A 24,647-nucleotide genomic window follows, 5' to 3' on the forward strand; every position below is an offset into this window, starting at 1 on the left:
TTTTTATTAGTCTAAGCAGCTTCTTGCCCTAATGTTTTAATTGAGAGGTGTTTCTGAATCTGAATCCTGTTTCTTTGTTTCTGGATAGTGTATGGCAGAAAAAAAATCTTGTATTAACTAGGAACATCCCTCTCTGTTGCCTTTTAAGATATTCCTTAGGAGAGTTTTAGGAAAGAGACTGCACAGTCATGTTAGGAAGATCCGTCAAGAGTGGTGCTGTAGATTTAAAACAAGGTTTTATGTTCTAAGGGGTTATCACTGGCCATATATATGTAAATATAATGTTTAAACAAAAAAAAATGCTTTGATAATAGAGGGCAAATGCAGTCCTAAACCTGGAGCAAGCTCCTACGCTAACAGTTGCTTCTGTGGATGCAGCTGTGGGTATTGCTGATTCTGAATGCTTTGAATCTTATGGAAAAGATTTTAGAACATCAGAAATGTATTTGCATAGTTCTTCCGCAACCAAAACTAATATCTTGTTTCTGTTTTACTTTTGTTTAATTCAACCCTGTTGAACAGCTTGGCTAGAACGCAAGATCCGTTTTTGAGTGCCTTCTGACAGATTTCTGTTAAATTACATCCTTAATATATCCAGTTTTATGATACAGCCTGTTGTCAGATTAATTAGTATTACAGCAGGATCCAGTTAGTTACCTTGCAAATTCCAAAGGATACTGCTGGTTTAGAAAATGAACTTAAACCCATGGTAAATAGTAAATCCTGATTACAGTGTATGCAAGTTATGCCACCCTCTGATTTCTGTCTAATTTGTGTCATCTTGCTTAAACAGTAAGCTCACCAGAGTTTGGCATCTGTGTTCTGTCATATAATAAACAATATTTTAGAGCATAGTAAATACTTGAGTTTTCCACTAGGTTGAAAGAGGATGTTCAGTAACAGAAACACATTTCTAATAAAAGAGACTTAGAAATGTTTAAAATTTTCAGCTGTAAAATGGTTTCCAGAGTTATGCATTGCACTCTGAAAATATTCCTGTTAGCTAATCCTACATCAGTAGAAATATATTTGTGGATGAATTCTTATCTTTCTTCAAAACCAATGCTTGTTTTACTGTTGAAGTTTTAAAAGTTCATGAATTTTATTTGTGTTATGTTGAAAGAGGTACCAAAAAATGGCTCCCTAACTGTTATTTCTTGGAGTTCTGTATTTATGCTCCATTTGGGGAATTTGAAACTACCTGGCAAATTTGTTTCTGGAAGCAGAATACACCGTAACTTCACATTCTGCGACTGTATCTGTACAGAAGGTTGGGTCATAAATACTTGAAATGCTCTGATTAGAAATGACTTGGGTGTGTGCAGTGCTAAAGCAGCATATTACAGCTACTGTTGCTTTTACCCAGTGCTTTTTACCTCCAAAAGTGAGGGGGGATGAGGGGGAAAAGTGATTCCCAAAATCCAAAACCCAAAGGGAAGAGACTTAGGCAAAGCACTGCTTAATGAGGGGATAAGTTGCTGCCTTATGGTCATAGAGGAAAATGGTGAATACAGGGATCTGTGCTACTGCCTATCAGTGACTGAACTATGACTTTGTATGTCACCTATGACATTGGTGTACATATTGCCTATATAGCTGGGGCATGCTCCAGGTTTACCAAATTTAATGCCATGAATCTTAGTACATATGTACATGGGGAGGGCAAGTGAAGGCACAGTGGCTGCTTGCTGTTTAGGTACTAAAAGGGTTTAACATCCCAGAGACAGCACAATGTAGCGATGTACAAAAAATAGGCTGCTAACAAGTATCTCATTCGTCCCACGTGTATTGGGTGATGGGTATTTTAGAAAGTACACCTGATGTTTGAACATTGGCATTTGAAGGATATAAGGGTGCTGAAGGGAGGAACATAAATGGTACTTTTCGTTAGGTTGTTGCCATTTGTTTCAAAGTAAAGAGCTGTCAGCCGTGACATGAGTTGATGAATAATGAGTATTCCTCTCTTTGCAGCTATATGCCAGCCAGGATGCAAACATGGTGAATGTGTTGGGCCAAACAAGTGTAAGTGCCACCCAGGATACACTGGAAAAACCTGCAACCAAGGTAAGAAAGTGAAATTCAAGAAAGGGAATTTCTTCTTGAAATCACAGAAGTATTGTTGGTCCCTCTCCCTCCAGATGCTGCATGTGTCGCCTGCAGTTATAGGGTGATGGGCTCGTACACCAAGTCTGTTTCTGCTGTAGCTGTTCTGATATTGGGACTGACATTTGTAGAGAGAATGACATCTGCAGTGGGATAACACACAGGAAAACATTGCTTTCATTCAGATGAAATCAATGAGACTAATGTAAAGTATGTATTTACACGCTCTCCTGAATCTGAATCAAATTATTTAAGTCTTTTGGTCAGGATTGTATTTTGTAAAGTCACAATTTTCAGGTTTGGATAGTGGAATAATATTTGTTTAATTAAAAATAGTTTCTTTAATGCATTCTCATTTTTGTGTTTTTAATCCTCAAATAGCTAGGTAGCAATAAACTGTAGCGCGTACTTAAGAGCTGGAAATATGAAGTGTTATCTTTTTATCAAAAGTGTTTTGTTTTTTTACCAAAAATTGATCTCTACAACATGTAATAGTGTAAAGATCATAGGACATAAATAGAATTGTAACTGATGATTTATTAGATTTTGATGCCCAAGACATGTTCACAGAATCACAGAATCGCTCGGTTGGAAAAGACCTCTGAGATCATCATGTCCTACCGCTCCTGTCTACCCACTAAACCATATCCTTAAGTGCCTCATCTACCCGCTTTTTAAAAACATCCAGGGATGGTGACTCCACCACCTCCCTGGGCAGCCTGTTCCAGCCTCTGACAACCCTCTCAGTAAAGAACTTCCTTATCTCTAACCTGAACCTCCCTTGGCACAACTTGGTGCCGTTTCCCCTTGTTCTATCCCCCATCACCTGGGAGAAGACACCAGCACCCACCTCTCTACAACCTCCCTTGAGGTAGTTGTAGCTGGTGATGAGGTCTCCCCTCAGCCTTCTCTTCTCCAGGCTAAACAAGCCCAGTTCCCTCAGCTGTTCCTCATAAGGCTTGTTCTCCAGACCCCTCCCCATCCTTGTGGCTCTTCTCTGAACACGCTCCAGAATCTCAACATCCTCCTTATAGTGAGGGACCCAGAACTGAACACAGTACTCGAGGTGCGGCCTCACCAGTGCCAAGTACAGGGGGATAATCACCTCCCTGGACCTGCTGGTCACACTGTTTTTAATACAGGCCAAGATGCCACTGGCTTTTCAAATACAAAGATCTCTCAGTGTGACTGTTCTCTTTGCCAGTTATCTTAGCCTACAGAAAAAGTTCATATGTTTTCTGAGTGCTGGGGAGGTGTGGTAGGAAAGTGTGACATTTAGAACTATGTTATTATTCAAAAAGGTACCCTGATGTTTGCTAACCTTCTTTTGGCATGTTGATTTTAAAGGGAATTATTTTCTTTAAAAGTAGATACATATTTATTTTCAGATTTACTTATACTTCCTGAACTGATGTGGAAATTAATGTTATATTTTTCAGTTTTGTTTTAAGTCTCATTTATTCTGTTATCTCTCAAATTATTCTGTCACCTTTTCCCTTTACTCTGGGCTGACATTTTAAAGGATGGGTTGTTATGATTTTATTATTCTACACCTGTTTTGGTCAGTCTAGAACTTTTTTAGATATCAGTGCAGTGAATTAATAGTTGTAATGTGAGTATGTAACAGTTTTTATATTTAGTAATTACTTTAATGATATCGAGAGAATGCTGTACAAATTGCTGGAGGCTGCAGTCATGAACCAAATTATTCTTTTTTCTCTAAATGCTTAAGGAAGGAAACAAATCTGGTGATAAATGATTGAAGGAAGCCTTTTAGGCAGTATTGATCAAATATTCTTGCCTGGTCTTGGAGGCAAAGTTGCCATGGCAGATGTGGCTGAGGTTTCTGACACATCTCCTGTCTGTGGTGTCCCAATTGTACACCAGTTCAGGTGACTACAGCCTATGTCTGTCCTGTTGTACAGTGAGAGCTGTGAGCTGTTCCTGGGGTTGGGGTATGCACCCTTGCCACATGCCAGTTCTGTGTTAGGATGAGACCTGAAAGTGCGCAGTGGATGCAGAGTCTGCTTTTGCTGGGAGGAAATGCAAATGGCACAGGATAAGTGTGACCTATGTTTTTATACCTTAATACAGCACCTGTTCTGTCCAGTCCATGGGCCATCTTTCTCATTTCTGTTCTAGAAAAATAATGGATAATAACAGAAAGTAATGGTGTTGGCAGAAGAAATGTTGGAAGAGTAGAGTTGGAAGTCTTTCTAGGATGTGGGAATGGTGCTGTGCTGCAAAGTATGCTCAGTTTCTTGGTGCAAGGCATTCTCTGAGCACAAGCAGTGATAAACCAGCTTTATGTCTCATCTGTTCATGGGCCTCGTGGATCAAGCCATATTTTGGGGACCAATCAAAGCCTGTGAACCCAGCCTCACAGAACTGTTGAACCCTGACTGTGTGATGATGCTTTGTCCTTTTCCAGTGGCTCTGCAGCTGCTGTGGCAATCCAGACCTCACTTTAGGTCACTCAGAAGTTAGGATTAGCTGATACTACTTTTATTATGTTGCTATCATCAGCAGTTAAATTGCAGTGAGTGACTGTGCAAGAGCTGGCCATGTGCCCTCCCTGCAGTGTTCGAATCCCCTGAGTGGCTTTGGTGTTTCCCTTCTAGCTTTTTGATCCCAGGTTTACAGCTGTAACCAGTTAAGAAAGAAGCTGAGCAACTTGAAAGCAAATACCCTCTGCTAGCTCTCTAATTTATATTGATAATAACACAACTAATATTTCTTTCAAAATGTGTTCATCAGAAAATGGATACCTGTTCTTTAATAAGATCTATGGGCACAGACAAATATGAACAGTTGAAAACTTGTGATTTTCACTAGCAATCTAAAGCAAATGTAGGTTAACTTCATGTGCCTGGGAAAGGTTGTCTTTATACAAAGAAAGTAAGGCCGCTTTTCTGCAACTTACTATTCTCTTAGCCTGTTCTAGGAACATGATGTAAAGTTTGCTATGTTCTCTTTTTGTAATGCAGTTCTTGTCAGCATTTAATATATCTATATATTTTTAAAAAATTATGAAGTAATGCACAATACAGAGATCTGGTAATTTCATTTTTATCATGCCTTCTTCTCATCCCGTGAAGATGAGCAGCTATACACAAGTCCCTCTGGTCAGAGCAGTGAAGCACTTCTGTTCCGCCCCCTGGACCATCACGCAAGAAGTATAGCATCAAGGGGTGAGAAGGTCCTGTTTTTCAGGGGGCGTGCTCCTGCTACCTGCACGGCTTGAAACAGCAAAACAATTTCTTGCAAAGGAGTTGGAGGCTGATAGACTGATGGCTGTGATGTGAAAGCTGAACCTGCAGTGTTGTTAGCATGCAGAGCAAATAACTGATTGTATTTCCTTGATGCTGTGTGCCTGTATCCTGGAAAGGCTTGACTCTCCACCATACTCATGGTTGCAACTTGCTTTTGTTTCTTTCCTCTGCTCTTCTTTCAGGGCCTGCACATTTTAATTGTTTCTGAATTCTGTTGTAAAGGGAAAGCACTGGAAATTGTTTATCTGATTAGATAAAGACAAAACTCTGATTTACATAAAGCTGGAAGTTGAAGGAAATGAGGCTTGTTAACTTCTGCATCTGGAAGCTGTTGATTAATCAGACTGTGATGTGAACAGAAGTCTCTTAGGGTGATACAGATCTCTCATAAGTTTGACATGGTAGTGTGATGATAGTTGCTGGAAATGAAAGCTGATGTACTGTTTACAGTATGGTGGTAACAGTTTAATTTTTTACTTGGTTTCTGGTCCCTGGTTTTCTATACTCAAAGTCTGAGTAAATTTGGTATTGAATATTTGACGTCTGTGTTTTCTAATCCAAGTTAGCTAATAGGCAGGAAGTGGCAGAAAAGATCTCAGTGTTGGAGTCTTCTGCAGGAGCTAATTGAAGAAAATGGAGTGGATTGCATCTTCCTGGGAATAAGCACCGCATTGTTAGGTGTGTGCTGAAGTCAGTCATTATCCAAGATCATGCGTGGCGCCACACAGGAGTCAAAGAAGTGACAGCCAGATTTGCCAGCATAGCACTCTTGTCCTTCCCCTGCATTCACATATAGATTTTTTTGTTTCTTTAAAAATAAAATACTTGTGTTCAGCAGCCTGTGCTTCTGTTATAGACTCATTTTCCATAGTGCCCAAAACTGTCAGCCTGCTTTTATGTACTGTACTGTCTTATGTTATTTTGACATTAAGAGTGCTGGTTTTGCATTGACTATGCAATTGTAGGAAACATGGGTGTTTAAGTGGCCGAACAATGAAAATCTCAAGTGAAGGACAGTGAATGGCAAAGAAATTAAAGGAATTTCTTAAAATTCTTTCATAGTGTTGGGTTTATATTTTAAATTTCAGTGTGAGATTATAAGGGACTAAAAGAAATTATATTTTATTAAAAAAGAAAAACAAGTGTAGAAGTATTGAGTTTATACATTTTAGCTTTCAGTTTTCTTATAGGAAACTTCTGCTGTTGTCCTATTTCCTGTTTTGATGCATCGACATTTATACTGAGACATCTTTATAGATGTTGCTTGAAATACACAGTTGATAAGTAACCACCATTTATTGAAGATGTGTGTTGCTATGGCTTATTTTTTGACTGCTAACTTTAGCCTCAACCTGTTCTTGAAAGAACAGGTCTTTCCTGTCCTTGCTTAAGGAACAAGAAACATAGAAACAGATGAGTACATACATAGCAGGACTGTTTCAGTGCTTCCCCAGTCCATGTGCAGGACATCCGAGCTGTTTTGAGGGAAGCATGTGGTTACAGATTATGGGTCCATGGATCAAGAGAGCTGTCAGCAAATCTGTACAGGCCTTTATACAGAACCAGTAGGACCTGCCAGCAGTGGCACAATGTGCCTCCTAGGAAACGGAGTTGTGCTTGTTACGCATTTTCCGAGTATGTGCCCGTCTGTGCTGGTGAAAAGAAGAAAAGTTGCATTCTGGGGAAAATGAGATGGGCTGAGCTGTATGCTCTAAGACACCTAACCTATTTGCAGGCTGGCTTCTCTCTCGAGCAGCCACGGCACTGCCAGTACTAAAACTAATACTGTTTCCTGAACCCCACAATTCATTCTGACCCCATAGGATTAAGAACATCATTCTCTCAATAGCCAATTTAAAGGCAAAAGTGAAGATCTATGACACATGAGGTTTAGATTTAAGTGGAGTTGTGCTAACAGACCTTAGCTTTCTGTTACGTCAGCCGGGTCTAAAAATGTTGTCTTTTTCGAGGCACAAGTGTTTTACTTCCAGTGTGCATTTTAAGATGTGAATCAAAGGAGTCAAAGGCTGATCTGGCAGCATTTGTTCACAGGCAGAAATAGAAGGAAGGGAGGACAATACAAATAATTTCATCAAAATTCCACAAACAGAAAGCGTGTGATGTGATATCCTACTACAGTTGATTGCACCTACATTTTAATATCGGGTTATTCTTACAGTATGTTACTAATAGCTGTCTATTTGTCAGTGCCAGAGCTTTCGTTTCCGTACTAAGAATACTTTGTACCAAATGGTGCTGGTGTAGTATTTGGAGTCCTATAGAAAGATCCAATTATTTAAGGCTCATAATGTAATCTGTATTTTATGCACGATGGTAAACTGAGAACAGTGATAAATTCTTACCATTTTCAATGTTGTATCTGTGTTTGTAGCTCTGGAAATAAGTGTGAGACAGTTCTTAAGGGCAAAGTCTTCAGGAGTATCTAAACTTAGGACCTGGAGTGCAGTGGGATGTAAGCACTAGAAGGTAACACAGGCACTGTTGAAATCCTGCCCCGTCAGCCTGATTTCAGCATTGCCTTTCCCTATGCTGTCCCTACTTCTAGTTAAATATTTTATACTTAGCTCTGTTATGCATTTATTTTGTACAGTGATGCTTTTTGTACAGAAGAGAAAGAATACAGATGTTTTAGACTTAATAGAACTTTTCCTTCTCTTACTTAAAAATGGCTGTTGTCCATAAATCTCAGAACAGTCAATAGTGTGGGCTCTGTGGGGAGACTTTCATGGATTAAAGTCAAACTCTTAACGGAGTGTTTGAATTTAGCAATGACTTTTAAACAAAAGCGTGACGTATGTAACAAATACGTTAATGCAGCTAATGTCTGTCAGGAGCTGCCTAATTGTAAGTTTTACAGAAAAAAGAAAAAAGCAGCTTTTTGTGCTGCCCAGAGAAGTTTGCCTCCCAAAATGCAAGCTTTCACCTGTTTATCATTGAGTATTTTTATGTAAAGTTTTTTTTACACAAATATTTTCACAATGAAAACTTGCTCTTCCCTTCTAGCATATTTATCTGCTGCTTTTCCATTTGGCCTATGTACTTACTCTATCGATAGCCACAACTCTTAGCTAAAGGTCTCGCTTTCAAAGTAGAAAATGTACTTCTCTTCGACAGCTGTTTCTTCAAACCCAGCAGATACCCTCTTGTGATTGTGGCATTGGTGCCTGCTGGGAGAATTGTGTTGTCCTGGCTGATCAGAAATGTTTTTGAACTCCCAAAGAGTGAGAGTTGAAAAAGGATGGTTGTTCTGCAATGCGTGAGCTGCAGGAAGACTGCGGAGATGGTCATCGCTCCTTGTTTGTCAGACACAGGTCCAGCCCATATTTTGGCAACTTTTCCTCACTGAAGTCCTGGGTGGTCCATGGAAAGGGTGCATTTCCTTCTCAGCTGGCATATTTTAAAGTGTCTGCTGTGTTCATGTGTCTGCTATGGTAGGAGCCCCAATGCTTACCTTTCTGCTACGTGAATTAGAGAGTGACTTTTGATGAGAATGTGCTTAATAGCAGAGCTGGCTCTTCAAAAAGTTCCTGGAAGTCACAGTGACTCTCCTACTGTAACACACCTCCAGACAGCATTGTGCAACATTAGAGATGAGGGTTGGTAACTCAGTTGTTTAAGTACTTGCTGGCTGCATTTTGAAAAATTATTTTCACCTTTATTGTCATCTTTACTCATCAGTACACAAGTAACTAAGTAGGAAATTACTGTAGTTTACCCAGGTAAACCCAACACATGTTCTTGGAATAGAATTCTGAAGGAAATGCTCAATCTTTACTTCTTGTAAGAAGCCTTGTCTACTAAACTGTAGGCTGAATATTTTCATTTTAAGTCATGAATTCTGTATTAAATTGTGAATTTGAAATACTAGCCTTCTTGGCTAGTCCTTGACAAGTATCACTGGTGTCAGATACTTTTTTTCAGTATTTTCTAGGTGATAAGAAATTCATTTTCTCTGTGAGATTGTTTAAAGCTCTAGCTTTCCTACCTTCCTCTGCGACTAATTTTGAAGCATGACAGTGAACCACTGAATCACTATCAGAGTCACTGATAGTGATTGCAGCAGTGACATTTGCTTTCTCCCTCCTCTTCCTCCGCCTCCAGAGCTCTGCCCAGTCCCTGACTTGGCATCAACATGAATTAGTGGCAAGATGAGGGCAGCCTGAGCTTGTGCATTCCCTAATGAAACTTCCGTTGGCACTTAATAATCTAATGCTGATACTGTCATTTCTGAAGGATATCTTCATAAAATATATCTTATGAAACATAAGAAAAATATGTCACTTGGCGGGAAAGGTGAGCAGTGCTTCATGCAGAATGCTCTGGACACTTGCTGTCAGCTGCACTGCATATCAAAAGCTAATTGCCATATTTTTCCTTCTTACTCCAGGAGCTTCAACCAGTAGGTTTTTCACATGTACTTTGTATGTTTTCTTTTCCCACCCCCTTCCCCTGTCCCCTTCATTTCAGATCTAAACGAGTGTGGACTGAAGCCGCGGCCGTGCAAGCACCGGTGCATGAATACCTACGGCAGCTATAAGTGCTACTGCCTGAACGGCTACATGCTCATGCCAGATGGAACCTGCTCCAGTACGGCAAGGCTTGTTGCTTGTTGGGCTTTTTTGAGCTCCTCAAGATCCCTGCTTGGCGTTCCCTGGGAAACTTGTATGAGATGAAGATGAGTCCCAAAGTAAAAGATTAATTGTGCTGGAAATTAGGCAGTTGCACAGTGTGAGATGCTTTTTTTCCTAATGAAATTAGGCTGAGTAAAACAAGAGCAAATATTTTTATTTTATTAGTTTTATTACGAGTTTCCCAGAAGCGTTCTTCAGTGCTGTAAATCACTGTTAATTGGCCTTCAAGGACAAGTCCTTGCAGTTTTCATTGCAGCAAGACACCTGCAGTTCTGCTGTATTATGTCCTCCTGAATGTAAAATCATTAAAGCTGCAGATGTCGGTTGTTTGACTGGTATAAAATTGTACTGTCATTTCGCTGGAGGTCAGGTTCCTACTTGCTCCCATAAAAGTGGATATTTTGAGTGCCTGGGCAGAGAGAAGGGGAAAGAAATTACCTTTAATTAGAGATGCTCCTATTTTAAAATGGCAATACTGTCCAGGGGAGTTTATGGTACATACCAGGCTTCGTATTCCTCATGGGGGCTGCATTCCATGACACAACTTGCTACAATTGTGGTGGTTTTTTTCTCTCCTCTCTCTCCTCTCTCTCCTCTCTCTCCTCTCTCTCCTCTCTCCCTTTCCCTGTTCCCTTTTCCCGGAGATGCAGTTTGTGAAGAGAAAAAGATTCCTGCTTATGCATGTGCTCTTTGAAGCCTGAATAGATATCTGTCAAATTCAACAAGCATTTTCTCACCTCTATCTTAATTATACAATGTCTTATTTCTCCAAAGTTTTTAGTCATTTTTGGTACTGATCAGAGTCCCTATCTCCTCCCTCTCCTCTCTCTCCTCTCTCTCCTCTCTCTCCTCTCTCTGTTCCCTTTTCCCGGAGATGCAGTTTGTGAAGAGAAAAAGATTCCTGCTTATGCATGTGCTCTTTGAAGCCTGAATAGATATCTGTCAAATTCAACAAGCATTTTCTCACCTCTATCTTAATTATACAATGTCTTATTTCTCCAAAGTTTTTAGTCATTTTTGGTACTGATCAGAGTCCCTATCTAAACACATGCAATTCTTTTTCCCTAGATGCGCTTTCTTGCTCAATGGCAAACTGTCAATACGGCTGTGATGTACTGAAGGGAGAAGTGCGCTGCCGCTGTCCTTCTCCAGGACTGCAGCTAGGGCCTGATGGCAGAACTTGCATAGGTAAGTGATCAAAAGTAGGTTCATTTTTTTTCCTCCAAAATATTTTTATCCTCGCACTGAATGCACTTCAGGAGAGTTTATCAGATATATTTAGAATGCATTACACATGCAGTTTAAAGACATTACTAATGAGAATTGGGATAGGCATGTTGCTCAGGTGCTCTCAAGTGGTCTGTGTCAGAGATGGCTGATGTTTTCCTCCAGTCCTGCAAGTTTCATTGACTGCTTAAAGCTTGCATGGGCTGCTTGGCATCCAAGCCCGTGGCCCTTACCACTCCTGTTACTGCGTCATTTTACACTGTTGCTAACAGTGACTCCAAAATACCTGCCTGCATAAAAAAGGAATGAGGAGGTCAGCTCTCAGCAGGTAGAGGGGTGCTGATACTCATTGAGGTTATAGTGGGACAAGGTGAAGGTCTGTGCTTGCTCCCAGTATTAATGGAATTGCAGTTATGGTCTTTCTTCCATACTGTGAAAGCTCCAGGTTAAAGTAAACTCAGGAATTCAGACTGCATGAAAGTGAAATGTTTTGTTCCCACATTTGCATGCATGAAAAAGGTGCTTATGGTTAATGAGACTGTATTGTGCCACACTCCACTATGGTCTGAAGAACAGTGTAACAGGTGATTTCATTACTCATTAACTATACATCCTGAGTGGATATGATGCTCCAGTGGTTTTATTATTTATATCTTATGCAGTGCTGCAGAAAATGGAAGTGTGCATTGGCTGCAGCTCATGAAATCCTGGTTTGAGGAGAGTTTGAAAGACAGCTAGGAATGGAATGCTTATTTTTAGCACAGGTGGAAATTCCTTTAGGCATTATTCTATTCTTAGTTTAACCCATGCTGATCATTCTCTTGTTAAAATGTTCCTTCCAGACAATCAGTAAAGAACCACCAAACAATTGGGCTATCAAGGTAAATCCATATAAACTAGATAACAATGAATTGAAAAAGAATTCAGCAAAGTATTGAATGAAAATAAGGATTAATTGACTTATTAATTGATTAATGACTCTTAAATCAATAAATCAATCAGTGTTGCCAGCTTTTTTGATTGGGATTTTCATTTAATGAAATCAGCAATATACACATTTCAGCTTCAGAAGGTCTGAATTTTTTTGAGGACTGCAAATACTCATTTTCAATGTAAAATAAATTATTTCTAGTTATTTTGTTTGTGTCTAGAAACTTGAAAATACAGCCTTGTAAACTTAAAAACCATACTATTTTAAAATCAATCTCATAGTTATTTAGTGCTTGAGTTGGTAATATGGCTGAGATCCAAATACAAATTCCCCCTTCGTGCCCTGGTTTTCGTGGGAAGCAGACATGAGCCGCAGCCTGTTGCAGCAGGCAAAGGGGAACAGCCTTGCACCGTTTGGCTGTGAATTAGTGTGGGTCCATAGGCTTGAAAGAAGCCACAGTTGCTGCACTATTAGAGAACTGCAGGAAACTAATCATGAGCACTTGCATACCATCTTCTAGCTAACGATCTAAAAGTGATTTTCCCACCAGTAACGAGCATCCACTCACCTCTCATGTTAAATGCAAGAAGTAGGCTGTTACTGTTTTCTGTTATTTTTGTATCAGTTTTCAACAACGTATTGTTTAGCAGTTCAGTCCTGTATCTCTAGGATTTATAACTGCCTAGAAAATTAAGCAATACCACTATAATGTTCTCACCATCTAACATGCTTCTTGCCTTGTGGGAATTTGCACACACATGAATATGTAGAGAGGGAAAGGCTGGACAAGCTACATTATGTTCTAAAGAATGTAATCCATGGCATGATGAGGTGTATTTAGTGGCTAACCATTTTCTTACTGAATTGCTTTTTGAATTTTTCATTTAAAATTTAAAAAAATCAAAACAAGACAAAAACTAACTCATAGTAACCAAGAGTCTGAAATTTGCAGCCTTGAAACAGTATTTTAATAGAGTAGACAATTATGGCTTGTAAATTAAATGACTGTAAGGAACATGGTAGAACTTGTAAAACTGTTAATAATGTACTTAAAGCCTAAAACATTAATAATAGATTCAAACCAAGGGGCAGATTTATAGGGAGATTCAGGCACATGGAGAGGTGCCCAGTATTGGCCTTGTTTTCTTTCTCATTCGGTCCTTTACTGGGACACTGCAGAATTGCTCCCATCTGAGGGTGAAGGAGAGCTGTTGTTCTGGAGCAGTGTGATGGGCCAGGAACACAGGAGCTCAGAGCTTGAATCCTCGCTGTCCTCAGTAATTCTTCATGCAGTGGGACAGTGCCAGCAGGAGCTACTGGGAGAGCCCATCCAGGCAGTAACTCATGGCTTTAGGTCACTTCTTTTGGCTGTGGGAAACACAGCTTGTAGAATTTGAGCTACATCTGCCTTGCCTCAGGTAGCTGCCCTAACAAACCAGCAGGTTTGTGGTAATGGGTTTTTTTAAAGTGCTGTGCAAGAGACTCGGGCTTCTCTCTGCCTTGTCCAGGCCTCTCTCACAAGCAGGAGGGCATCAATCACTCGGCTTTGTTTTGCACTCTTGACACCTGCAGCTGAAGTGCTCCTTTTGGGAGAAGGATTGCGTGGAGAGCAAAATTTTGCTTTCCCATAGATCAAGAGCCTGATAGAGCCGCAGAGCAAAGGCTTGAACTGTGCCCTGTAGATAACCAGCAGACGTCAGGAGCGGTGTGCAAGAGGGGCAGCTGGGCATGGCAGGCCTCTGCCTCACTGAAGAATTAGGGTTCAAGCACTCAGCAGGCTTCAGCTGGGTTTCCAAGGGCTACAAAACGAGCGGTAGTGCAAGCAGCTTTTGTGTATCAGCCTGACCTCTTCTGAGGGTTTCCCAGACAGTGAAAGCAGTGCTGGGGCAGCACTGGCTGCTTCCTGGGCCTCTGTCTGTCTTGTTAGTCAGCATGAGGAACAGCATCTTCTGGGAGATGAGGAGCATCAGACATGTAGTGAGCATCACCTGTGTCTTCCCACTCCTCTGTCCTTGCCTGGACATCGTTTGCTGGGAGTCCCTGGCAGGGCAGATGGGAGCCACATATCTCAGCACCTCAGAGGTATTTTAAGGTCATGTATGTAACATGTCTTTCTCTGTGAAAGAGGGGTCGGCTACAGTGCAGGCACCATACAGGGTTAGAGATTGCAAAGAGCCAGTACTCAAAAAGCATTTGGGCTGTGGTAGCTAACCTGTAGGAGACCCAGAAATACTGCACCCCTGGCATTAGCTGGAATTCTCTTTGTTTAGAGCAAGACCTGAACAGATGAAGATTTCCTGATGGGCTCAATGGGCAGGTCATGGATTAGGGACACCTGAGATTTAAAAAAAATAGGCCACTTCCTACTGCAAGGTAGGAAGTACTTTGACCACGCATGTATGACCTGTGCTACAGGAACAGTATTTCAGGCGTGTTTCAGAAAAAGAGTCACTCTGGTAATTTTTTGTTATTATTTCTTGCCTGTAAATCCAGATGCTGTCTTTATAACTGGGCAGGACTTGGTGGGACAAAAGAAAGTTACACAAATAACACAGAATAGCTTTCCTTCAGACAGATACCATTACAGTTTGAAGGATGGGTGTTTTGAGGCCTTGAAGAAGCTGTTCAATGAGGAATGAGAGAACATTTCCTGTCCAAGGGGAAGGATACCAGGATGGCAAGAGCATAGAGCAACCATTCCAAATTCAATAGCAATGCTTGTTATGCCAGTGCATCTTGTGTCACTCACAGTATTTGTAAAGGCTTCTGGCATATGAGGCATAAAAATTTGGGTGTGTGATGAAGAGCTGAATTGAAATAGCACAGCCAGAAGTGCTCGGGTATTACTGCTGGCTGACCAGCTTGTAGCCAAAAGGACCTTATTAAAAATACTTTTTCATTCATTATGTGTAACCAGTTTAATTTAGATTGTATTTTAACTGCTATTAAGAATAATACAGTTCCTTTGTTTCCACAGATATTGATGAATGTGCTACTGGCAGAGTTATCTGTCCACGATTTAGGCACTGTGTCAATACCTTTGGAAGCTACATTTGCAGGTGTCATAAAGGCTTTGATCTAATGTACATCGGAGGCAAATACCAATGCCATGGTAATAACAACTTATTTCTTATGTGCGTGTAATAGAGCTGCATATTCTAAACTGAAATGAATGGTTTAAAGAGGGGTGTTTGCTTATTATGGCTGAAATGTTGGAGCACGTTGTTTTAGGTTGCACTACATCCGTGTTTTAGGAAAGGGAGGATTACAGAAATAGGCTGTGAAAAAGAAAGCATGTATTTAGCCCCCATTCCTGTAACTGGTTCTTCTGTGGAAGTCAGTGACAGAGCAGAGCTGATGACCCCAGGAGTTCCTTCCCAAAGTGTTTGTCCCCACAGGCTTCCCTGTGCGCAGGCAGTTGCAGGTTTGAAGCATCATATGAGCTTGGGCTATGTTTGAGCTGTATCGCAGGCGTGCTCTGTAGCATGCCCCAGGATCCAAGATAAGAAAACCTGGCCAGAGCACACCCCAGTTCCTCCCAAGCCAGGCTGCCCAACTTTCCTTTCCACTTCAGGCAAGGGCTGGGAAATCACCCGCCTTTGTCTGGACATGAGACTGGAATGAGCTGGTGAATGCCCTTCAACAAAGATGCTCCCGGGTTGCACTGTCTTCGTTTCTCAGGGCCTCAAGTGGTTGTAATCCTTTCACTGAAAAAAGGATCATGTGGAGGTAATGAGGCATTGCTTTACATTTGTTTAAGTGTATTTTTTGGAGAGAAATCTGTGTGCAGAGCACTGGAATTTGGAGATGTTTTGCTTACATCACTAGTAACAAATATGGTAATGCCATATAAAATGTATCAAGCACTTTCTATTTGATGTAGAAACATCTATACAGATTTATATTAGAGGAAGCACTTTATGAAAAAACAGTTTAAAACTTGTGTGATTAAGAACAGAAAACCTGTCATGTCACCTTTAAGAAGTAGTTATCTTCGTGATTTCGACTGCAGTCTACCCACAGCACGTCATTGAAGCTGATGCTAAGATGTAAGTTGAGCAATGCCAGAGTTGCACCATAGTCCCTTTTACCCTGATGTTTGTATCACCACATAGATTTGTGACTATCTTCCTTTTCCCACTGGCAATGCAGTTTTATTTATTTTTTCAAAATTAATATTTTCCCAATGACCGTACTGCTGTGTGTGTTTTTGTGGGGTTAAACAGAAAGTCAAGTTTCTTTGATGTAAATGACTTTTTAAATGTAACTTTCTCTTGCAGATATAGATGAATGCTCCCTTGGCCACCATCAGTGTGGCAGTTTTTCACGATGTTACAATACACCGGGATCGTACAAATGCAAGTGTAAAGAAGGATACAGAGACAATGGAACAAACTGCATACGTATGTAACACTCCTTTTAAAAAAGGAATTCTGAAAGTAAATGTGTCCCATGTGGTAAATTTTGAGATACAGCACTACCAGGCTCAGTTTCTCTTAACTATTTTTAATACTTTCTAAGGGGCCAGGGAATGTAGTTGGACTTTTCCGAGTCATAGCATGCCTTGGTAAAAATACCTTTCCCTGAGGCATTCTCATAATTAGAAAGAAATTCACCTCTCCCTGTCCACAGCTTGATTCTAGAGATTGCTTCAGGACGAGAACAACTGAGTAACAGGGTAGGTCTGGTCAAACGGTACATGTTACTCATACCCTGTTGTTTTGTGCACTCTGCCACTGGCCCTTCGGCAGCTCACCCCATCCACTTCCCACTGCTCCCAGGTGTGAGCAGAGCTGAGAGGGAGATTTTTTTGGAAGAATTCCCTGTTGGAGAATGCCCTTCCTCACCTTTCTCCTGAGTACAGAATAGGCCATTGGAGCTCCCTCGTTTGAGATCCCTCAGGACTCTGCGGGTCTATGACTTGTGCTGAATCTTCTTGAGGACCCTGTGTTCATACACGGGTCTGGGTCTTTGCTGTCTCACTGATCTCTTTGAAGAGCAGTCCCCTTGTGGACTTGTTTCCTTTGGCCATAGCTGTCGTGGTGCTGGGATCTGGCTAAGGTGATCTTCTACATCCTGAATGCTTGCAATTATATGTGGACACACTTGACGTGTGTTACTGGAACATAGTCCTAAGGTCCATTTTATGTTCTAATATACCATAATGTGAAAACTGCTGGGTATTAAAAAGAATAGTAATGAACAGATGGCCAGAGAGAAAACCTTTTTACCTTCTATCATCAAATAATTGGTTGTTTAACAAACAGTAGTTCTTTGACTGTGTGTTATACTTGAAACACTTGTACACAGAATATGCAACTGGAGTTCTTATTGGGGCTTTTAAGATCTCCAGTGAGATGTAAAAGGCTTATTAGCAAATAGAAAATTAGAAATAACAAATAGATGTTCTTGCATTTCATGTCTGTAGAAACTACCACTGTGAAACTAAGTTAAAATTTGTAGTCCTTTCTTTAAGAAATGTTGGGGGAGGTGGTACTGTAGACACTGTCACTGTGGTGCTAGGTTCACCTTCTCCTCTTTTGTGGAGGCTCCAAAAAATGCTGTTTACTGGTTTCCTGGTGTTTAGCAAAGGTAAAGGCTACTGGCCTAGGTTAAATCTCTGTAAAGTGATTCATGCTTATTGACAAGGAGCCAAGTTTAGAAGTGGAGAGGCCTAAAAGATAATTTTCTTAAACCAAAGGTATCTGCCCATCTGTGACCAAAATGATTGTAACATTTGAACCTTACTAAACTTGCCTCTGCTCCTGAGTACAAACTTGTCCAGCTTAGAGGGCTGCTCAACACACATCTTCCTGTCCATGCTTTTTTAGTAACAGTGTTTTTGGGTAAATTTTGCCACCTCTGGAAGTTAGTTGCTGCTTGGGAGGAAGTGGGGATGGCAGTCTCTCGGTCTTCAGTCATTCTAAATCATCTCTAAACTGCTGTAACGAGAAGTAGTGTCTAAAAAGAGGTGATAAATCAGCAGTGCTGATGCTAAGGTATGTTTCTAATTAGTGGAAGCATTCAGAAGAGGAGGAATGGTTTCAACAAAGACTCTCTATGTCATAATGAAATACATGGTTAAGTTTCTGCAGCAAGAGACTCAGATGTCCATTTTGTGGTCCCATTTTGATTATCTTTGCAGTTTATCATTATTATTCCTAATGTTACGATGGAACGATCTGGTCCATATCATATATTCAAGGGCAACAGCATGCTCCCTGAGGTAGGCAGTGGCAAAACCCATAGGATTCCTGATGTTGGAGGCACAAGGCAACTGCTCAGACTTCACCGTATACATTTGCTGTTGTTACAGAAAAGCCAGTGACCAGGCCAACAACTCGACCTACACCCAGGCCAACAACTCAACCTACACCCAGGCCAACAACTCGACCTACACCCAGGCCAACAACTCGACCTACACCTCGGTCAACCACTAGGTATGTGCCAGTGACAACAAGGCCAGTGACAAAGCCAGTGACGAGGCCTCCACCGCCAACACCACCTCAACCTATGACATTAAGACCTACACTACCACCCCAAAGGACTCCTCTGATAACAACTGAAGAGCCTTCACATGTTCCCACTGAAAGTACAACTTCCCGAGGAGTTACAGATGACAACAGGATCCAGGTAGATCCTCAGAAACCCCGAGGAGATGTGTTCAGTGAGTGATTTTACTCCTTTAATACATCCTTTAATGTATCAGAGTTGTAGATGTGGTGAGGTGAAAGCATGCAGTGTACTGTTTGGGTTTTTTGGAACACTTTATCAATGAGGATGAAGACAGGGAACTGAAAATGGTCATATGGTAAAGCTGCACAAATAATCTATTTTGTTACCTAACAAAAATGTGGGGAGGAAGTTCTGAATCAATTCAACCAAAAGTTTCTGTTTTTTTTTTCTTCCTGAAATTATTTGTGAGTCTATTGTCCCATTTAACTGCTTAAACTAATTATGCTTTCAGACAAAAGTTTTGGAGAAATGAAAGATACTTTATTGAAAAGTATTGAAGTACAACATAACTCATAAATGGGCAATGGATTCAAATTTAGGGAGTTGAGAGTCGTTCTTAGCATATTTCTGTAGCTTTAAGAATGGTAAGAAATGAGATGGTGTCTGATTACCTAAAGACTGTTATGTCACCTATATTCAAATAGACTTGGTTGTTTATGAACTAGGTAATGGGAAAATTGCATAAAAATAACATAGAAACTAATTTTATGGACTGCATCTATTAAAAGCTGCAGATAGTGAAGATTCTCACAGCATGAACATATGGCATTTTAAGAGCTGCTCTGAAAGCTACAGCACCATTTCCACACCAGCTTTAGCGCATACCACAGAAGACATTACTGGCACATGCAGAGTCACACACATCTGCCAAGAAATGCTCAACACCCAATTTCATCTTTAGTTCTGCCACTAATTTTAGTGATGGGCTGGGTGTGCTGGATCTGCCCTCCTCCTTCAGCTTGATGAAGGAGAATGCTGATGAAGCAGCATAGTGGGAGGAAGCGTTTGCTGTCTCAGAGCAGGTGTACAAGCAACGGGGGAGTGTTTTCCCGGTTGCTTTGGCATCTGCATGGTAATTTCTTGAGCTGTGTTTTCTTAGGTCATTACACAGTGAAATAGTTTGTTCCTTGTAAAAACCGTTTTGTTTTCCCTGTTGACATTTTTATCTGTTGTAGACAGTTTGGTACACTTAAAATGGAGACAAGAGCTGACTTAGAATTTTGGAAGATAAATCCTGGTACTACGCAGAGGACTGTGATTTTGGCTTTTTCAAGATTATTTTTAAACAATCTGTATTCAGTTAAAAATATAAAAGTAATGTAGTAAAGTCTCTCCCAACTTAATGTAATGGGAACCAGTGGTTAAAAACAGAGAGTTCTGTGGAAATTACTCTAGGCTGGCTTTGCGCTTCCCAGGTGTCTCGCATTGCAAGTGTCCTCTGGAATTGTAAGGCAGAGGGATAGTTTTCAGCTATTTTCATGAAGCCATAACAATCATCTGTGAAAAGCTCATTATTTACAATTAGTGCTCTCCCTACAGGGTGGATTTTGAAGCTAATGCTTTCAATACTTATGCTTCAGATATAGGGGTTTGGGAAGTAGGAATGTTGAAGTGTTTTGTTTTCTGTCTGGAAGCCTACATTTTGGTACATAAACACAGGAAAAAAACAGTCTTTGCAGTGTATTTATCAACTATTTATTTAGGTCAGCTGCCACCCTTGGAGGTTTCTGCCACACAGACATAGCTTCAAAAAGACTTCAGTGCAGGTACAGGGATTCCAGCAGGTCAGGCACCAGCAGCTGTTACTGGCCTCAGTCAGTAATACAGGGACAGATTGCTCCTCAGATCCAGTCAGTAGATGTCTTTAACCCCATATTATTTCTTCTGTCCCCTGTTAAGGATATACCTGATATACAAACTCTCTTCCCAGAGGCATTTACGGAGTGAGGGCACAAAAGGTTTCATTTAGGATTCGAAACCTACAGTTGGGTGCAAACCAGTTCTGTTCCAGAGTAACGCGGTACCATGTCAAGGAGAGCAGCCCATGGCAAAGGGGTGGTTGATGTTCTGGGGCACTGGACCAAGACCTGCAGATGTACTGGTGCTCTAGGGTTGGTCCAGATCGGGAGAGGAAACGTGCCTGGGAAACGGTATTTGTTTTCTGCAAGCTTCTCTCAAATTTTAGTTTTTCATTATTTTACCCTTTGTGACTCGATGCTGCTAGTTTTCTCCCTTCGTTGTTATGTGACCACCTGTCCCACACACTGAGTAAACTCGTCCTAAGCTTTCCCTTCAGAGCGCTCCTGACTGTGCTGCTCAGCTTGAAACCAACTGAACACAGTGAAACTGTTCAGTGGTGACAGAGCACCAATGGTAATAATGCTGATAATGTCACTTAAATGCCTTTGCAGGTTTTGAAAGGTATTGGCTTGTTGCTTTTCTTCAGATGCTTTACCCCTTTTCTAAAAATGCCTGCAGTGACTTTGAGGAGGTGCTTTTTCAGAGAACCAAAAAAATGAATATTTTTAAAAAATGGAATTCCTACACTTGGCCTTTGAACCACTTGGTCGGATGCAGACAGTGGAATCTGGCACCACGGATAATCTTCTCCTGATATGGATATGGGGGGGATGGCAACGAGGGAGGAATGCAGTGATGGCTTAATATTTAACTAGTTCAGGGCTGGTACAAACTGCAGTGAAGTACTGCAGTGCTGAACCTTTTATGCTTACTCAGATGCATCAAGTCTCTAACAGATAAAGTGAACTTCTCAATAAGATGATGAATTTCTGCTGCCATCATGATTTGGGTGATAAACATTAAAAGCATAAACTTAAAGACAAAGCATAATACTAGATATCAGCAGAGCAAGAACAAAAACTCTTATCTGTATTAAAAGATAGTTCAGTGATTTTCCTTCTTAGCCCTCAGTGGAGCTGAAAATATTGGAATTAGGAGACTTTTCTCATAACAGCTATTAAAGAATATAAAATTGGATTAAAACTTGGTTCTTTCTGCTCACCCTTTCAGTGGCTGAAAAGCCCTTAGAGCAGTAAATGCAGTTATGTGATCCTTGAAACTGTTGAAAAAAGGGAAATGCTAAAAGCAAAGAATGTGAGGAGTTTTTATTCCTTGATATCCTTAGAGTAGCGTCATTTTACAATAGCATTTAATTCGTCTTCACTGTTCTGACATCTATTAACATGTATTTGTCTTGATATTTAAGCATTTAAGAGAGGCACCGTGTTCCTGTCTGTACTCTGGAACTAAACCATAAGCTCCAGGCATCTCACAAATCACCTCCATGGATCTTCCAGCCAGTGTTATCCCCTGATCTGATACACAGGCTCCTGTAGACTGCTTATTTTAGCTGTGTTCCCCTGAAACTCAGCACTCTGCACCTCCTGAATAGCTGCTCATAGAAAAGCAGGCAGGTTACTTTTCAGAAAATCTTCTGGAAATAAATATATATAATAAGATATTTGATTTAGGTGGGACTTAATGAGCCTTGTAACTGCCTGAGAGCTGCAAGATTGGACTTCAGAGCATTCACACTCTCATGCCAGGAGTCGTGTGGAGAGTGCCACAGTCTATGAAAGCCTGAAGTAATGCTCACCACAGAATTTGGATCTGCGGAGTTTTAGGCAACGTGTGGGCACTGAGGGCATCCAGATAAGAGGGTGTTGCCCCATCTTTGTAGGACAGCATGTATCAAAGTCTTCCCTGGAGGGGAAAGCAGGACGTTTACGCAGTCTGACTGACCTCTGGACTACCCTTCTTTTTAGCTGTTTTCTACTGCATGAGATCTCATCACTTTTTTTTGAAAGTGGAATTTAACAAATTTAGTGGTAACTATCCAGTCAGTAAGATCTTTGTCCTTTTCTGTTGTTGTTTTTAACAAATGGGAAGCTTGGTGGTGATTATTGTGTGGCATTGAATTGCAGAAGAACACAGCGTTCGCTGCAAGGCAGAACACTGCATTATTAACAGTAATAACAGTTACTGATAACATGAAGCTGTGCTCCTTGCTTTGTTTTGGTTTTGTAATGCCAAAACAGTGATTAGTCTGTAATTACAAATAACCTGACATATGCACACACCGTCTCCTGTACTCCCAAACTCAGCAATTAGCAAGTAAGTGAAAAAAAGCGCTCCTGTTTTCCCGAAGGATTAAAAAGCTGAAAAGAAATCAGTCTTATGCAGTAATTAAATGTCCTCCCCTCACACACACATTCATGCATCTATGAGGAACTCAGCTCATGAAGTTTGAGAACATGGTGCTGTGATGGATTGGCTCACTCCGAGCTTATAAAATTCTCCAAGAAAAAACAGCCAAGTTTATATTTAACAAGCTTTATCAAACCATTGAAGTTAAGTGAAAAGCACACTGATACGCTATTTAAAGTACACAGAAAGGGCTTGGAAAGCTTGCAGAAAATAATTGTGCCAAATACTTTCTCCCACGATCGCCACTCAACATATTAGACTTTGTAGCAAGAAGAAGTACACATGGATCGTATTTAGAGTCCTGCATTTCTTGTTTTGTGCACATTCCTCTAATGAGGTCTGAGCACTGAAGTGACTGCTTTAAAGCTCTGTAACACTTTCTTCTAGAAGTTCATAATAACAGTGTTAGAGAGGACTTTAGAGACAAGTTTTGAAGAAATGTTTTAGTGTAGAGCTTTACTTCTAGGCAAATACATCAGCTTTAATTTGGAGAATGCTTGTATGTGTGCACAGACATAACTCAGATATGTATAAAATAACCATGCATTAGAAATGGTATTTTAGTAAGTAGACTAAAGTAGTCTGGAAAACAAATTCCTGATGTTTCCTGTGGTATTTTCTATAAGGAAGAGCTATGGGAGATGGGGAAAGGGATCCACAGGGCAAGCACGTACCTTGAGACAGTGACCCCGAGTATCCTACAAATCCTAGAGCGCAGCAGTGGGTTTCCTCAGTGCTCTCTGCCACAGAGGTCGTTCAGAGTCCTGTGACTGCCTGTCTGTGGTCTGAGCCTTTGGTCCCTGAAAAAACATTAATTTAAGGCGCAGGGGAAGAACTGTGAGGTTCCCCCTGCAGCTCAGGAAGAAGGCAGCTCGCTTTTCCCTCTGCTCCTGTGGAGTGGCCTCTTGCCACCCCTGTGCTGTGTGGATGTGGCAGATGTGAAAACCCTTTAAGAAAGGGCTGTGTGTCCATCCTAGGCTGGCAGCTACAGTACAAACGTATGCTGTGCTCAGCAGTTTTGAAGCGAATCGCCAACTACTTCTTCGCAGCATAGGAAATGAACAGCGCCTTATTTCCTTGGCGCAGTCTGGGAAGAGGACAGGTGAGGTGATAATCCCTGGGGGTGCAGCAGAGATGTGTTTTGTGTGTGGAGACCGCTGCATTCCCCAGGAAGCAGCAGTCTGCAGTGAGCGTGGTTGTAATGCGAGGTGAAACTTCACTGCGAGGGCTCCTCAAAGGTGAAATTGCAGTCGGAGCACTGTCCTGCCAGAACCAACAGAGCACTCACAGGGTGCTCTTAGTTCAGCAGCCTTTGTAAGTAAATACTCCTGCAAAATCTGCTGTCCACGGCAAGCCCAAGAAATTGAATTACCAGTTTGTAACATCCCTGAGGAAACTCACCGCTGCTGAATTTAACTGGTGCCAGTGTTCTGTGTGCTCTGCAGTGGCGATGGTCTGTTAACACATAGCAAGTTACCACGCACAGCTACTCCATGAGCTACGACTTCTGGTTGCCTGTGACTGATGCAGTTATAGGAGTGTGGTAGTGTGTGTGCTGTTATGTGTTGGAAAAGCTTGTACTGTCCTGAGCACCTCTGTGCCGGCCTGACTGCGAATGTCCTGTGTGCTGGTTCACCTGTCCCGCCTATGCCTTACATAGAGCTCTTAGGAAGGACAAGCTTACAGTGCTGGGGGTGAATGATGGTTTAAGGGCATTCC

General features: G+C 41.1%; 1 protein-coding gene across 1 annotated transcript in view; it reads left to right on the forward strand.

Moving 5' to 3' along the window:
* Positions 1-24,647, forward strand: part of NPNT (nephronectin) — a gene marked incomplete at its 5' end in the record, with an annotated part of 44,976 nt that overhangs the window by 12,698 nt on the left and 7,631 nt on the right. The window contains 8 exon segments of the mRNA XM_010191793.1: positions 1,972-2,064; positions 9,864-9,983; positions 11,096-11,215; positions 15,163-15,297; positions 16,466-16,583; positions 18,336-18,456; positions 18,459-18,565; positions 18,671-18,852. Of these exon segments, the coding sequence (XP_010190095.1) occupies positions 1,972-2,064; positions 9,864-9,983; positions 11,096-11,215; positions 15,163-15,297; positions 16,466-16,583; positions 18,336-18,456; positions 18,459-18,565; positions 18,671-18,852 (996 nt within the window).

The sequence above is a fragment of the Mesitornis unicolor genome, unplaced genomic scaffold (assembly GCF_000695765.1).
Source record: "Mesitornis unicolor isolate BGI_N332 unplaced genomic scaffold, ASM69576v1 scaffold9909, whole genome shotgun sequence".
In the NCBI taxonomy this organism is placed as follows: domain Eukaryota; kingdom Metazoa; phylum Chordata; class Aves; order Mesitornithiformes; family Mesitornithidae; genus Mesitornis; species Mesitornis unicolor.